The 17528-nt window shown below is 44.0% G+C and overlaps 1 protein-coding gene across 2 annotated transcripts in view; it reads right to left on the bottom strand.

Moving 5' to 3' along the window:
* Positions 1-17528, bottom strand: part of DYNC2I1 (dynein 2 intermediate chain 1) — a 68842-nt gene that overhangs the window by 20264 nt on the left and 31050 nt on the right. For both annotated transcript variants that reach the window (XM_012786287.3, XM_076006761.1), the window contains exons 11-17: positions 16925-17027; positions 13857-13986; positions 13279-13390; positions 12060-12148; positions 7068-7197; positions 4148-4320; positions 3348-3510 (exon numbers count right to left, since the gene is read on the bottom strand). In XM_012786287.3, the coding sequence (XP_012641741.1) occupies positions 3348-3510; positions 4148-4320; positions 7068-7197; positions 12060-12148; positions 13279-13390; positions 13857-13986; positions 16925-17027 (900 nt within the window). The remainder of the gene's footprint in view (positions 1-3347; positions 3511-4147; positions 4321-7067; positions 7198-12059; positions 12149-13278; positions 13391-13856; positions 13987-16924; positions 17028-17528) is intronic.

Here is a 17528-nt window from a genome sequence, read left to right as displayed (position 1 = left end):
ACCAGCCTGAGCAAGAGCGAGACCCCATCTCTACTATAAATAGAAAGAAATTAATTGGCCAACTGATATATATAAAAAATTAGCCGGGCATGGTGGCGCATGCCTGTAGTCCCAGCTACTTGGGAGGCTGAGGCAGAAGGATCACTCAAGCCCAGGAGTTTGAGGTTGCTGTGAGCTAGGCTGACGCCACGGCACTCACTCTAGCCTGGACAACAAAGCGAGACTCTGTCTCAAAAAAAAAAAAAAAAAAAAATCAGCATATTCTCTCCCATTCTGTAGGCTGTCTGCTAACTCTGTTGATTATTTCCTTTGCTGTGCAGAAACTTTTTAGTTTACTTAGGTCCCATTTACTTATTTTTGTTGTTGCTATATTTGCTTTTCAGGTCTTACACACAAATTTTTTGCCTAGGCTAATATCTAGAAGAATTTTTCCCTATTTTTTCCTCTAGAATGTTTATGGTTTCAAGTCTTACATTTAAGTCTTTAATCCATCTTGAGTTAATCTGGCAAGACATAGGGATCAAGTTTCATTCTTTGGTATGTGACTGTCCAGTTTTCCCAGCACTCTTCCCCAATGTGTGGTTTTTTTGTTTTTTTTTTTTTAGAGACAGAGTCTCACTTTGTTGCCCAGGCTAGAGTGAGTGCCATGGCATCAGCCTAGCTCACAGCAACCTCAAACTCCTGGGTTCAAGCGATCCTCCTGCCTCAGCCTCCCAAGTAGCTGGGACTACAGGCATTCACCACCATGCCTGGATAATTTTTACTATATATATATATTAGTTGGCCAATTAATTTCTTTCTAATTTTATAGTAGAGACGGGGTCTCGCTCTTGCTCAGGCTGGTTTCGAACTCCTGACCTTGAGCAATCCACCCGCCTTGGTCTCCCAGAGTGCTAGGATTATAGGCTCGAGACACCACGCCTGGCCTCCCAATGTATGTTTTTTGTCTGCTTCGTCAAAACTCAGTTGATCGTAGCTATTCTGTTTTATTTTGGGTTCTCTATCCTGTTCCAGTGGTCTATGTGTCTACCTTTATACCAGGACCTTGCTGTTTCGGTTACTACAGCCTGCAGTATAATTTGAATGAAATCAGGTAAAGTGATGCCTCCAGATTTGTTCTTTTTGCTTAGGATTGCTTTGGCTATTAAGGCTCTTTTTCAGTTCCATATGAAGTTTAGGATTACCGACAAAGGGCTAATATCCAGAATCTACATGGAACTCAAACAAATCAGGAAGAAAAAAACAAATAACCTCTTGAAAAGTAGACAAAAGACATGAACAGACTTTTCTCAAAAGATAGACAAATGGCCAACAAACATAAAAAAATGGCCAATATCACTAATCATCTAATGGTCAATATCACCAATATCACTAACCACCTTATCTCTGTCAGAACTGCCATTATTAAAAGGGGAAAAAAACAATAGATATTGGTGCAGTTGCAATAAAAAGGGAACAGTTATACACTGTTGGAATGTTTACTGGAATGTAAACCAGTACAACCTCTATGGAAAGCAGTGTGGAAAGTCCTCAAAGACCTAAAAGTAGACCTACCATTTGATCCAGCAATTCCACTGCTGGGTATCTTCCCAAAGGAAAAGAAATCATCATATCAATAAGACACCTACACTCAAATGCTTATTACAGCACAATTCACAATTGCAAAGATATGGAATCAACCTAAGTGCCCCTCAACTGATGAATGGATGAAGAAAATGTGTCATGTATTAAATATATATAACATGGAGTACTACCCAACTGTAAAAAGGAATGAAATCATGTCTTTTGCAGCAACTTGGATGGAACTGAGACCATTATTTTAAGTGAAGTGTCTCAGGAATGGAAAAACAAACACCACATGTTCTCACTGATAATTGGGAGCTAAATGAGAGATATATACGGTCATAATGTAATGGACTTTGAAAACTAAGAAGCAGGGAGGGTGGGAGGGAAGTGAGGGATAAAAATCTGCCCATCAGGTACAATGTACACTATTTTGGTGACCAGTACCCTGACCTAAGCATGGTACAATTCATCCGTGTAACAAAAAGCACTTGTAGATTCTGTAAATTTTTTTAAATGAAAAAAAAAAATGGGCAAAAGATTTAAACAGACACCACAAACAAAGATATGCCAATGGCAAATAAACTCAGGAAAATATGCTCAGCATCATTAGACATTAGGGAATGATGGTAAAGCCACAATGAGATATTACTACATGCCTATTAGAATGGCTAAAATTTTCTTTAAAAAAACAGTTAACACTCAGTGCTGGTGAGGATGCAGAGTAACTGAAACACTCAGACTTTGCTGGGAATGCAAAATGGTACAAGCACTTGGATGCAGGCACTTTGGTACAGAAACAACTGGAAGTGACCAGATGTCCATCGAGTGGGGAATGGATACGCGGACTCAGTGCACTGACACAAGGGCAGCTACTCTCTGAATAAGGAATGAACTTCTGCAGCATGCGGCAAACGGAGGAATCGCAAATGCATCATGCTACCGGACAATTCCATTTATTTGACATCCGGAAAATGCAAAACTATAGGGACAGAATACAGATCAGTGGGAAAAGAGAGACGAAAATTCAAGTGTTACTGGGGTGTGGTGGCTCCTGCACAGAGACAGAGGATGGACAGACCAGGGAGGGCGTGAGAGAGGGAACACCTTCCCCTGCACTTCGCTCCACCGGGCTCCCTGCAGGAAGGTGCTGGCCAGCAAAGGTCTCGGGCGACATGGGGTTTGCATGCGGGCCCCGCCCAGGTCGTCCAAGACCCCGGACAAATCTGTCAGGTCCCAAGCAGCCAGGATACAGGCTACGAGGAGAACTAAACGAGCTGTGTATACTAGGCACTTAGACAAAGTCCTACAACATTGGAAATGCTCATACCTGTGGTGGTCGGGGTCTGGCATGGCACAAATTGCTCACCGGAGTCGAGCTGTGGGTCCTGGGGGTTCTAGTGGTTCTGATTCCTTTCGTCCCCTGAGAGGCAACTAATTCTACTTACTAGTCCTTCAAGTATTAGCTAACTCTGCCACAGGAGCACACACATACCAAGATGCCTTAAGCTAATTTAAAAACTATAAGTTGTTTCACTGAGGATTTTTGGGAATCCACAAATTTAACAAGAAAAAAAACTCCAGTCATTGTTGGCCCCTGGATAAGCATTACGTGAATGGACTTTTGTCTTTTCTATTTATTAAATACCTCTTTTGCCCATGGGTCAGATCCCATCCTCTGGGATAATCTGAATGAATAAATGCAAACAAATGTAAAATTTTTCCCCCAGATCCTGTCATGGCTTTTCTAGAAGACACACCATCGGCAGGCAGATGACACCAACCAGTAGAAAACGTTGGTGTCCTGAACGTCCAGAGACAGTCGCTCAGCTTCACATAATGATGTATCCTGGAGTCTTCTCTTAAGTCCCACACGGCGACCGAGCCATGCGCAGTTCCAGCGAAAAGCAGAAATGCTTTCAAGGGGCTAAAGCAGCAGCACGTGACCTAAAAAAACCAAACACAGAGAAAGCTGATGACTGAGGAACGCGAGAGCCCATGTTTGCAGAAGCTGAGCGCACTACTGCGGCAGGTGACCCTTTTTAACTTCACACAGGTGTCCCACGTGGAACACAGTAACTAGAATTTTGTACACAGATAAAATTTGACCTGTCTGCATGGTGGCTTCCTCACATGGAACACGGGGATGGCAAACCCACACTGCAGGACTGCCAGGATCACAGACGTGAGGTGCCCGGCACATGTCCAGTACATACACACCACACAGCTGGGCCTCAAAAAGTGGCAAGGCCATCCTGTGTCATTTGCTTACATCTGTGTCTAGGTTGGCCAATATTTTCGTGAGACCTATAACAACACTGGTTACCTCATTCTCAACAGACGTAAGAGGCTGCTCTGTGATACTACTGAGGTGACCCTGTGAACTAAGAATCTCCAGAGTCAAGCGAGCACACCCACGTGCCTTGTGGCACCCGCAGCAGAGTGGAGGGCAGCCGTAAGAGCCAGGGAGAGCCCTGTAATCCTCACCCCCCGCCTTGTCCCTGGACCCTCTCTCCTCTGCACCTTCACGACTGTCCACCACCCGTCCCCTCGTCAAACGCAGGGCTCTGCTCCTGGGCTGTACCTTGGACTCACATATCAGAACCTTCTGGGGCCCTGAGGGCTGCCAAATATCCCACACACAGAGGACGTATCTGCCATCCAGCTGGGGAGCAAATGCCTTCTCAGGTAAATCATGAACAGAGACCACCTTCTGCCTCTGAGCTTGAGAGACGTGCAAACAGGATACTTTTCGATCTAGGGATAAGAAAAATATTTTTGTGATCTGCCAGAATCCATCTTAACACACTTCAGAATACTCAAATGAATTTCAGCCTAATGAGGAAACATGGTCCTTTCAAAACAGTACGTACATGAAATGTGGGTTTTGATGAATGGCCACAGCCTGGATCTGAACGCTCTGTCCCAGTTAACCTTATGGTTTGGCTAACAGGAAATCCTTCAAACGTGGCACAATGCAGCCTGAGACAACTGCCATGTCTCTCATCTACTGGCCATTCCCACAAAAGCCAAGCTGCACATGCGCTCGGGGTCAGAACCTCACAGCTGGAAGACACGCTGGAAATGACCTCGGCTGACCCCTGTGCTTGGCCCCAGACGGCGCACTGTGCCACTCAAATGCAAGGAGCAGCTGAGGTCGGTTCTGGGCTCATGCACTCCCTGCAAACGGACCACATTCCAGGACTCAGCAGCTCCCGCAAGGCAGCAAAAGTGGCTGACAGAAGAGCTGAGGCAGAGGAATGTTAAGGCAGTGGCTGGCGAGGACTGTGTAGCCAAAGAACGAGACAGTGCTGCTAGAACCAGGCACCAGGTGAACACAGAAAGCCCTCGCTGTCCTGAGACACATGCACACACCCCAGACACCCACCAGCCCCTCAGTTCACGTCCTGTGACAGCCCACACCACCCACACCTGTCACAGCGTCCCTCCTCCCATCTACGCACAACCACTCACAGCTGCAACCCTCCAAGGCCCACTTCTACTGGAAAACTTCAGGTCTTCTTCCAAGAAGAGTGCCATATTATTGTAATAGTTGTGTATTTCTTAACCATTAACATGTGTAAAACTGTGCCACTATTACTGGGCTCCTTTTTGTGTGTGACAATGACAAAGTTTTCCAGTGCTGTGCCCTGACTCCATTTCCCCCATAAGCCCTGTGGGTTTTGTCAGAAATTGTCCATGGTATAGTGACTTTTAGGAACATGCACATCCTGTTAGAGCAGAACTGACTGCACAACGACCAGCAGGAGCTCTGATACGTCAAAGCCCTAACCTCACCTCTGCCATCGCCATGGCGTCCTCGCTGACCAGATGCACGGTGTGTGCAAGCTTCACCGCCTGTGCGTGCGGCCCTCCTCTGGCAGCTGCCCACTCTCTGTGGCCCTCGCTCTCATCTCCCTCTGCTTTTCACACACAGAGAGGCCTTCTCTGTCAGAAATTGTCTTTACTCTTCTTCTTAGAACTTTTCCTTTTCTAATATACTGCATGTTTTACTTGTTTAGCCGGTTCATAGTCAATTTGACCCACTGAAATAATAACGCAAGTTCCAGGAGGAAAGGGCCCCTGTCTGTCACGTTTGGATCTGCTGTTGAATCCCAGCTGCCTCAGCAGCACGCAGGACACCCAGGCCCCTGCCAGACGCGGTGTCACCGTGAGCATGTTCTAACAGCGAGGATGGAGCTGGGCAGACTCTAGCAAGACTGAGGCAGCACATCTGACCACAGACCAGGATCTAATGTGCGTTGAACCCCAAGTTCACAGGGGTGAGACGACCACTCATGGGTCAGACACCCTTTCTTGCCAACCTCGTATTCTTCCTGTTGTCTCAATATTTATTTCACTAAGACACAGAAATAAGCAAATGAGAAAACCCTCCACAGTGGGAAGTCCTTTAAGAACATGCATAGTTTGCTTTTTTCGAGGATTCCAGATGTATGTATCATTAACATTTTTGGTACCTGCGGTCACTGAGCACAGAGCATCATGAGCTTTCTCTGTGGGGTGGGATGTGGGAGGGTAGATGTCAATGTTGTCAATGCTACGGGTAAAAGAATTTACTATTTTTCTAACAGGATAGCTCTTCTGTTTAAGATAAACAAAATACCCTCAACAAATGTGAAGACCATTCAATTAGCAATGCCATTTTTGATAATGTTAAAAGACAGACACGTGTACATAAATTAAACACCTAAACAGCAGGCAGGACAGAAGAAATGCCCAGGACTAGTTGCCCCCACCACCCTGGCTTCATGTGGGCCAGGAGCATGTCTATCCCAGAGCAGCGGACGCTGGGTCGTCCCTTCCTGTCACCTCTTTGTGGAAACCAGGACCCTAACTGCTACCAGTTACCATCACAGTCACTTTTAAAGGCAAAGAGGTTATTAGCTTAAGAAATTTAAATTTGGTCTTGCAAAAGCAGTTTGTTTAAAATAATTTGAACAACTACAGGCAATTACACATTATTTTTGATATGTGCTTCATTTGTTTGGCATTTTAGATTCTATAACCATGGATTAACTTAAAAATCTACATGTATCTACATTAGGTATTATGGACTGAACTCACACATAGCTGTGTCTAAACTACTGACACAGGTGTGACCTACACTGCTAGAAACTGACTTTCACGCTCCTCCAATTATTTCCTCTATGCTAAAGAAACTGAACAATTGGGGGGGGAAAGAAAATAGAATTTCAAATAAACATAGGAAATCTCAGTTTCCATTCATTAAAATAATCTCACTCATTCAAATTACTGTATATCCCCTTTTAATCATCTTATGAAAGTGGCTAATCATAAATTTAACACACAAATTTAAAGGAAACTAACCGTTTACTTTTGAGTTCCGCAAGCACTGAGTCGTTCTCTGTTTCATATACAACAAGCCCCATGACATTAAAATAAAATGTAGCATTGAAGACCACCAATTCAACATAAATGTGTGACAGTGAGATTCAAAACAACATTCAGAAATGGCCTCTTACTTTGTAGGAAGGACAGGCTAGTGTTCAGCTGAGACGAGCTTTCGCTGATGCATAAGGCGCCGTCCTGGGCACGGAGAGCCCAGCTGGGTCCAGCTGCCGCACGGTCCTCTTCCAGCAACACGGCTACCACCTTCCAACAGCAATGAGCAGGCTCCGGTGAGACATGCGGCACTGCGGGAACACATCCCAACAGTGCCTTCTCCACTAATCCATCCCATAAATAACTGCCTGGCTCCACCATATCATAACAACAAAAATAAAGTTATAAAGTTCTTTCTGCACAATATAGGAAATACTGAATATCTTTCAAATTATGATAAACTCAGTAACAGAGCAATGACTTAATCCTACTTGCTTCTTATACTATATACACGGCTAAAACCCACAAGCGGAAAAAGGCTGTATGGCAAAGACAAAATTGAACAAAGTAGTGGAAACCATCAGGCAAAGTCCCTTTTATTTTCAGTGGGCTTTAGCTAAAATCAGAACTCAGCAGTAAATTGCTGTAATTGCCCCAACAGGGTCATCAGTAGGATTTTAAAGGGAAAAGGTAAAATATTGGTAGAATGCACAGGACTGGTATGGAAAAAAGCATAAACATTGAGCTTCATGGACAGGATGGAGTAAAGAAAACAATGTTTAGTAAAAGCGGACAGGATGGTGCTCAGGAAGGTGAAGGATGTTCAGTGAGAACCGACAAAATGGGGATAAGGAAAGTGACAAACATTCAGGGAGAACGATGACAAGTAAGAATGGCAGAGCATGTTGTGTGGGAACTGACAGGACTGACGGGATGAGAGTGAGGACTGAGGGATGTTCAGTGAGGACTGACGGGATGAGAGTGAGGACTGAGGGATGTTTAGTGAGGACTGACGGGATAAGAGTGAGGACTGAGGGATGTTTAGTGAGGACTGACGGGATAAGAGTGAGGACTAAGGGATGCTCAGTGAGGACTGACGGGATTAGAGTGAGGACTGAGGGATGCTCAGTGAGGACTGACAGGATGAGAGTGAGGACTGGGGGATGCTCAGTGAGGACTGACAGGATTAGAGTGAGGACTGAGAGATGCTCAGTGAGGACTGACAGGATTAGAGTGAGGACTGAGGGATGCTCAGTGAGGACTGACAGGATTAGAGTGAGGACTGAGGGATGCTCAGTGAGGACTGACAGGATTAGAGTGAGGACTGAGGGATGCTCAGTGAGGACTGACGGGATGAGAGTGAGGACGGAGGGATGTTCAGTGAGGACTGGCGGGATGAGAGTGAGGCCAGAGGGATGTTCAGTGAGGACTGACAAGATGAGAGTGAGGACAGAGGGATGTTCAGTGAGGACTGACAAGATGAGAGTGAGGAAAGAGGGATGTTCAGTGAGGACTGACAAGATGAGAGTGAGGACAGAGGGATGCTCAGTGAGGACTGACGGATGAGAGTGAAGACTGAGGGATGCTCAGTGAGGACTGACAGGATTAGAGTGAGGACTGAGGGATGCTCAGTGAGGACTGACAGGATTAGAGTGAGGACTGAGGGATGCTCAGTGAGGACTGACAGGATTAGAGTGAGGATGGAGGGATGTTCAGTGAGAACTGACAAGATGAGAGGAAGGACGGAGAGAAACACTTAGTGAGAACTGACAGGCAGGAATGGGGAAGGTATCAGTATTGCTCCCTAACAGGACAGGTGATGGCAGGAAGGTCTGCTGAGAACCGATAAGATCGTGTATAAGGCAGACAGCGTTGTAGAATGTAAAGCAGAGTTGTGAGGTTAACATGGCCCAGTTGCCCTGTTTTTCCTCTCTTGGGCACCCATCCTATCTTCCCTCTTTATCTCTTGCTACAAACAAATGCTGTCTCTTCTTTTTTTTTTTTTGAGACAGAGTCTCACTCTGTTGCCTGGGCTAGAGTACCGTGGCATCAGCCTAGCTCACAGCAACTTCAAATTCCTGGGCTCAAGCGATCCTCTGTCTCAGCCTCCCAAGTAGCTGGGACTACAGGCACACGCCACCATGCCCGGCTAATTTTTTCTATATATTTTTAGTTGTCCACTTAGTTTCCTTCTATTTTTAGTAGAAATGGGGTCTTGTCCTTGCTCAGGTTGGTCTTGAACTCCTGATCTTGAGCGATCCTCCCACCTCAGCCCTCTACAGTGCTAGGATTACAGGCATGAGCCACCAAGCCCAGCCGCTGTCTCTTCTTAGTTCCCAGGAATTTACACTAAAATAAATCTGATAAAAATAATCTGTAGAGCCGGGCGTGGTGGCTCACGCCTGTAATCCTAGCACTTTGGGAGGCAGGCGGATTGCTCAAGGTCATGAGTTCGAAACCAGCCTGAGCGAGACCTCGTCTCTACCAAAAATAGAAATAAATTAATTGACCAACTAAAAATATATATACAAAAAATTAGCCGGGCATGGTGGCGCATGCCTGTAGTCCCAGCTACTCGGGAGGCTGAGGCAGTAGGATCGCTGAGCCCCGGAGATTGAGGTTGCTGTGAGCCAGGCTGACGCCACGGCACTCACTCTAGCCTGGGCAACAAAGTGAGACTCTGTCTCAAAAAAAAAAAAAAAAAAAATCTGTAGAAAACATTTGCTCTCTACAGATGTGATAAAGGGCTGATAACAAGAATCTATCTAATTTAAAAAAATCAGCAAGAAAAAAAAATCAAACAACCCCATCCATAAATGGGCAATGGAAATGAACAGAAATATTTTAAAAGAAGACAGAATGGTCAGGAAACATATAGAAAAATGCTCAACATCTCCAATCATTAGAGAAATACAAATCGAAACCACAATGAGATCACCTAACCCCAGTGAGATTGTCCTCTATCAAAAAATCCCTAAACAACCAATACTGGCGAGGATGCGGAGAGACAGGAATACTCTTACACTGTTGGTGGGACTGCAAATTGGTGCAACCTCTGTGGAAAATAATTTGGAGATACCTCAAGGAGCTAAAAATAGAAATACCATTCAATTCAGCAATAGCACTATTAGGCGTCCACCCAAAAGAGCAAAATACATTCTATAATAAAGACATCTGCACCCGAATGTTTATGGCAGCACAATTCGTTATTGCAAGGATGTGGAAACAACACAAGTGCCCGTCAATTCATGAGTGAATTATTAAAATTTGGTATACATTTACAATGGAATATTACTCAATCATAAGCAATGACACTGATCTAGCACTGCTTATATTTTCCTGGATTGAGCTTGAGCCCATTATCCAAAGTGAGGTAACACAAGATTGGAAGAATAGGCTCCACTTGTACTCGCCATCAAATTGGTACTGACTGATTAACACTATGGTGCTCACATGGTTGTAATATTCTCCATGGATGGGAGGTTGGGGGGGGTAAACTCACAACTATAGGACACAGTGTGCATTGTTGTGGGGAGGGCATGCCTCTAACTCCCACTAGGGAGAGGGAATGATATAAAATGTTACCAAAATGTTTGTACCCTTACAAGATCCTGAAATTAAAAAAAAAATACATTATGTGGAGCATAATTGTACTTCATCAGCCACAGATTCCTACATGACTTGCTGAGGAGAAGTGTGACCACATGTTCACAGTAGGGTCTGCCATACATGCTTAATTCAACCTGTCAAGGTCTAGCAACAGTGTGCTCTTTATTGCTTCTCTGTACTTAAACTCTGAGCTTATGTGCAAAGAATTAACAGACAACTGAGGAAATCTAAACACTGACTTCATATTTAATCGTATATTAAATTATTACTAGTAATTGTTTTAGACATTCCTTTCTTTTAGAGATTCATTCAAATATTTATGGAGGAAAAGTTATGATGCCTGGGATCTGTTTCAAAATAATTTATGGGGTGGGTGGTGAGCGTATTTAGGAGTCAGATGAGAGAAATTGGCCATGAGTTCATAACTACTAAAGGTCACAGTGCCTCAGAGCACTGGTCCTTTTATTTTTGCGTGCAGTTTGAAAACTTCTATAATTACTTTTAAAAATCACAAGTTTATTTCTTTCAAATACCCTAGATTTATGCTTTCCTTGACATCTTAATATGCCCACTGTTTAGTCTGTAGTTATATAAAATGTAAGAAATTAATATTAAAATATAGAGGCTGGGCCTGGCAGCTCATGCCTAGAATCCCAGAACTTTGGGAGGCTAAGGTGGTGAGATTACTTGAGGACAAGAGTTCCAGAGCACGGCCGGGCATGGTGCTCACGCCTGTAATCCTAGCACTCTGGGAGGCCGAGGTGGGCCGATTGCTTGAGGTCAGGAGTTCGAAACCAGCCTGAGTGAGACCCCCCCCCCGCCCCCCAGTCTTTACTAAAAATAGAAAGAAAATAATTGACCAACTAAAAATATACATAGGAAAAATTAGCTAGGCATGGTGGCACATGCCTGTAGTCCCAGCTACTCGGGAGGCTGAGGCAGGAGGATCGCTTGAGCCCAGAAGTTTGAGGTTGCTGTGAGCTAGGCTGATGCCACGGCACTCACTCTAGCCTGGGCAACAAAGTGAGGCTCTGTCTCAAAAAAAAAAAAAAAAATTCCAGAGCAGTATAGGCGACACAGTAACACTTTATCCCATCTCTATAAAAGGTACAAAAATTAGCCAGGCGTGGTGACAAACACCTGTAGTCCCAGCTACTAGGGAGGCTGAGGCAGGAAAATTTCGTGAGCCCATGAATTTGCAGCTGCAGTGAGCTATGATCGAGCTACTGCAGTCAGCCTGGGCAACAGAGCAAGACCCTGTCTCTAAAAATAATAAATAAAATAAAATATAGAACCCAAATACACAGATAGTACTTTTAGTGATATACATTTACCCGGTGTCATTTTATACACAAAGAATGTACCACTGACAATTTGTGAGAAAATAATACCTGAAAATGATTAACTGACTGTGACTTATCTAAGCTATAGAGCCTTCCAGGTTTCAGTAGCGCCTACGTTCCTAGGTCTAATGGGACTTCAGGCACGGATGCCCAGAACCGAACATGCAATGCAGAGAGTACCTGGCAAGCTTCCCGCAGAAAGCTTGACAGCCGTGGAGTATCAATCTTTGGTATGACTGGAGCATCAGAGGTATCTCTTTTGTCACTACCTAGAAAAATAGGTTATATAAAATCAACAAAGTTGACTCTGAAACAGTCGTACATTGCACATCTTAGACTTCAAAGAGATGTTACAAATGAACACTAAGAGTCCCAGAAGGAAACGTCAGAAAACTTTACATTACATTCCCTAGGTTTACTAGTGATTTTTTCCAACAACAATTGTGTATTGTTTTATAGGATGTCTGTGTACTGAATCTTGTTTACATGTATTAAGAAAAACAGTTAAAAGAATCAATTTAATTATTACATAAGTTTAAGTGTCTTTCTTTCTCAAGGTGAGGATTACCCAAGGAAAGGAAGTAATGTGTATCCTTGTCACACAGAGATAATTCCTTAAGAAAAACTGTCAACCAGGAAAGTATTTAACACATAAATAGTTCCATAGTCACTGGCAGAAACCATGTATTCTAGGGATCTTCAATCTATATAGATGGAAGATATTTACAAAATGCACTTAAAACGTAAAAATTCTGTATTCGTGAGAACAGACTATTTTCCTAAGAGCAGAGTATGTTCCAAAAAGCCCTACTGTACAGGGGTTGTTTGGGATGTGGGATGTTTCCTTATAGCTGGCAATAAAAACATTCTAAATGTTGGTCATAGCCCCGACTGGGCCCCAAGACCGGGTTTCACTCCCCTTCTAGGTCCACAGCTCTGATGTTTGTGGTCACTGTTCTACTCAAAGGGTATAGGGTCTTTCCACAGTCACATATGAACACCCTTCCCCAAGAGAAAAGACAGAAAGAGAAAGAAAGGTATTAAGTAAAAATAAAAGCAAAAAAATCAGCCAGACTCACGCCTGTAAGCCCAGCACTCTGGAAGGTTGAGGCGGCAGGACGGCTTGAGCTCAGGAGTTCAAGACCAGCCTGAGCAAGAGCGAGACGCCGTCTCTACTAAAAATAGAAAAATTAGCTGGGTGTGGTGGCACCTGTAATCCCAGCTACTGGGGAGGCTGAGGCAGAAGGATGGCAGGAGCCCAGCAGTTTGAGGCTGCTGTGAGCTCTGATGATACCACTGCACCCTACCAAGGGCAACAGAGAGAGACTGTCTCAGAAAAAAAAAAAAAAAAAAAAAGTAAAGACAGTCAACCTTCAACTCAAGAGCAAAAAGAAGTTACCTCCACAGACAACACTGCTTTCTCCTGGATGCTGGGTCCACACTTCCCTGGTCTCTATTTCTTCAGTTTGAATGTCCCTTTCCACATTATCTTCATTATACTGAACATATGCCTTAAAAACAAAAATATGTTTGAATTAATATTTGGTCTGAATTTCAGAGCACTTTGTCATTACTGAAATAAAAACAAAAATTAAAAAGAAATGATAGTCTTGCTGGTGTCAAAAATAAGTATCATGGCATACACAACAACTGTGCAAAGACTGCCTGTGTCTTAAACATTTGAGATACATACGTGCATATAGGCATAATTTTCAAAAGTGTTTTCTTTTTTTTTTTGAGACAGGATCTCACTTGGTTGCCCAGGCTAGAGTGAGTGCCGTGGCATCAGTCTAGCTCACAGCAACCTCAAACTCCTGGGCTCAAGCAATCCTCCTGCCCCAGCCTCCCGAGTAGCTGGGCCTACAGGCATGTGCCACCATGCCCGGCTAATTTTTTCTATATATATTAGTTGGCCAATTAATTTCTTTGAATTTATAGTAGAAAATTTCGTCACTTTTTAATACGTCTGGTACTAACCTGCTTGGTGTTTTTCTTCCCAAAGTTTCTGATGTACATGTCATATTCATTCACTGGTGGTAGATCCAAGAGAGAGAAAGTGAATGAAAAATCTATGTCAATAAGCCGAAGCAGTTTTGTACTTCGTGTCCTTTAAAATAAGTTGGAAATGAGACAAAAGTTAAATTGAATAATATATATAGGGAGTGTAGAGCGAATGGAAGGAACCTTATGGTTAAATGCAGGTTATTGTCAGGGAGCCAACTTTTTTTTGGGGTATGAGTCTGAGGTATCTAACAGTGGTTAAAAATAACTAAAACACAGTCACATGTGTACCCACAATGTGAATGTATCATGAACCAAACGTGTGATTATCCCAACACGGTGCACCTGAGGTTGACACAAATACAGTGATGACACACGTGTGCCTGCAGTTGTCACAAGCAGCAGTTCACTGCACTCGAGGAGCTGACGTGCCTTGGCTGGAGGGTGACATTTCTGCCACAGCACCTGAGCTGCAGTCAGGCTGCACGGCCGGCAGGGCTTTCAGGCCTGGCTCCTCTCCAGGCCACACGGGCAGACTGCCCCCAGGACTGACCCGCAGGCTGCATGGGATGTGGCTAATCACCCTCCACCCTCAGCTTCCGAAACACTGCATCCACCCTACCTCCTCTCGTCTCACGGACTGGTCCTTTCAGTCACTGTGCCACTTCCCCCTTTCCTTCCAGACACCCCAGTGTATCTGTCATCTGTCACCACCAACACCCCCCCCCCCCCCCGCAGGAGTATGAGCCCATCAACCCATATTTCACACAGCTGGTGCTCAATCAATACACAGTGAACGAGGGAGGGAGGAGTGGTCCTTCCAGCATCCAGGCATCTCAGCGACGTGCTCCCACTGCTCCTGGAGCACAGGCCCTCAGAGGTTAACTACAGCCCATTCATCATGGAGAGAAGCCCCAGGAGCCTCGGTTTTTCCTGCTGGCGCTCGTCTCTGGGCTGCCTACTGGGCTGCCTAGGGGTCCCTGCTTAGCAATTCAGCTCTCCCAGCACCTACACGATTGGCTCCTGGATCACACACCTTCCGTTTAATCCCCACAATAGTTTGTTGTCCTGACTTGACCTCAAGTCTTACATGATCTCTGCCCATTTTCAATGAGGGATATTTGCTTACTAAATTATAAAATATCTTATGCACTGGAGATAGTAAACGGCTACCGTATATTTTGCAAATATATTTTCCCAACTGGTCAGTTACCTTTAAATTCTGTCATATTCATGGACTACTGTGCCTTACAGAAATTTGATTTTTTGAGATGTAATCCATAACTTTTTAAATTTTTTGTTTTTATTCTTAGAAAGTCCTTTCCTATCACTGAAATAACTACTTATATTACCTATGCTCTTCTTTTTACTTATCTTTTTAATCCAGTTAGAATTTATCTTGTATATATTGTGAAGCAGGCATCTATCTTCCCCCAAATTTCTAATGAATTTATGTAATTTATGTCTAGTAATGTAAGTGCCTCTATAGTTTTTGTCTTCTCTGTATCTGTATTTCCTCACAACACACAAACACACAAATGCCGGAATCTTCCACATTCCTCTCAAGCTGTGGTCCCCAACCCCTAGTGCTGGTCCGTGGCCTGTCAGGACCCGGGCTTCCCGTCCCCTCTTGAGCTGTGCCTCCGGGTCTCCCTGGTGCCCCCATGCCAGAAAGGTTGGGAACCTTCTCAAAAATGTTTTTATTTATTATCAATCCATTTATGTCTCAGCCTTTGGCTTTTTAAATTGTCCTTTTAAAATATTTAATATAATTTCTGATCCAAAATAATCCACGATACACTTGCATGTTATGTATCGTAATGTAATTACCACCCTAGGACGAGCCTAACCCAGAGCCAAGAAGGCACCAATGACCTGTGTCCACACAGGGCTCCTCTGTCCCTGTCCCCAGACCCCCACTGCTCACAACAATCGCTACCCTGAGTTTTGTGGTTATCATTTTCTTGCTTTTTAAAATATGTTATCTCATATTTATGTGCCTAAAACAACACACTGTGTAGCTTTGGCTTTTTATGAGTTTGTGAAAATTGTGTTAAACCATCCGTAGTTTTCTGAGAACTTGAATAATGCAAAAAAATAAAACCTAACCATAGGATCGGAAACTTTCATTTTATAATCTCAACAGGAGAATCAAAATATAAGAGCAACAAAAATTCTGTGAAAACTGTTGTTTTTATTAATAACTGATTTGTTCATTTAGCAAGTACTTACTGAGTAATTACTAAGGCCAGGTACTAAGCTACGTGACATGGATTTTAAACCCACTTTTTGAAAAAAAAAATCTTTATTTTTTTCATTTACTCATGGATAATATTTGGATTTAGTCCAAGGGATCCTTGACTTGAAAATAATCTTTTATAAATTTCTACACTTTATGAATCTCTAAATTCGCAGGAATCAGGAGCGTGGACTCTGGCGTCCAGCAGCCTTGGGCTCGACGTCCAGCTCAGCCCTGCACAGCGGCTGGCCCTGGGCGTGCCCCGCGTCCGTGAGTGGGGCTGTGGGACAGGGGTGACCCATGGGAAGCACAGCGCAGGCTGCAGCACGACGCAATGTGAGGGCGCCTAGCGCCCGTCTACTAGGAAGGGCAGGGGATGGGTTTGTGCCCTGGGTCACTCCTGCTTCCTTGGCTTCCTCTCCTGAAAACAGGCCAGTGACACTCAGCCCGGGGCTCTCACGGGACCCCTGACACCGCTGCACCTGCGGGGAGGGTGGTGCCATGCCAGAGGCAGCACACGCTGGGCCAGGCCACCCCACTGCTCTGTGACAGCTGCTGGGATCCTCCCTCAGCCCACACGGGCGCGGACCCTTGAGACAGCTCTGGCAGGCAGCCGTGCCCAGGGTCTCGTCTACAGCAGCACATGCCTGCACTGTTAACGTAACATTCCGCACACAGGGACATGGAGTGCAAATTATATACCTAAACAGTCCGTAGTGAAAACAAAATAGCAGGCTCTATTTTTTTAAAAGTGTGTTGAAGAAAAGTATATTAACACCTTTCACAAATTTCCCAGTACACCTACTTTTGCTTAAGGGCCTGAGTCCGACTCTTTTGACGGTGTGAAGCTGTCGCAAAATCCACAAAAATTCCACAAACAGAGGCTCTGGACGGGGAACTATTTGTATCTGTATAATGGGGACAAAAAGGTATTTTTTATGACATTAAAATATTTCTTCCAAGTAAAAAAATCAAGAGCAAAATAGTTTGAAGCATATATAAAAGTTATACTCAGTAAGCTCTTCACTCAAGATCAACAGCAACAATTAGCACCTTTCACAAGCGTTTAAGAGGCCTCCTACTGCATATCTCGTCTAAACCTTCAAGTACCAAAGCGAAGGTTACTTACTGATCATCCACTGTATGTGCCCATCACACCACTGAGTTTCAGAAACATTTATGAATGCATAGCAGATGCAGTACACACACCAAAAAACAAATAAATAAAGATTATACTCTAGTGAGGGAATTGGAACATGAATATACAAAATAGCTAAAAAACAGAAACAAGTGCAAATTATTACTGGATCAATTACTTAATATTCCAAAGAACACAAAACAAAGGAGAATGCAGGTGAGAGCATCACCAGAAGACTTCCTAAAGTTTCCAGAGATGTGATGAGATTAAC

This window comes from Microcebus murinus, chromosome 9, assembly GCF_040939455.1.
Source record: "Microcebus murinus isolate Inina chromosome 9, M.murinus_Inina_mat1.0, whole genome shotgun sequence".
In the NCBI taxonomy this organism is placed as follows: Eukaryota; Metazoa; Chordata; class Mammalia; order Primates; family Cheirogaleidae; genus Microcebus; species Microcebus murinus.
This window is presented reverse-complemented; position numbering and strand designations above follow the sequence as displayed.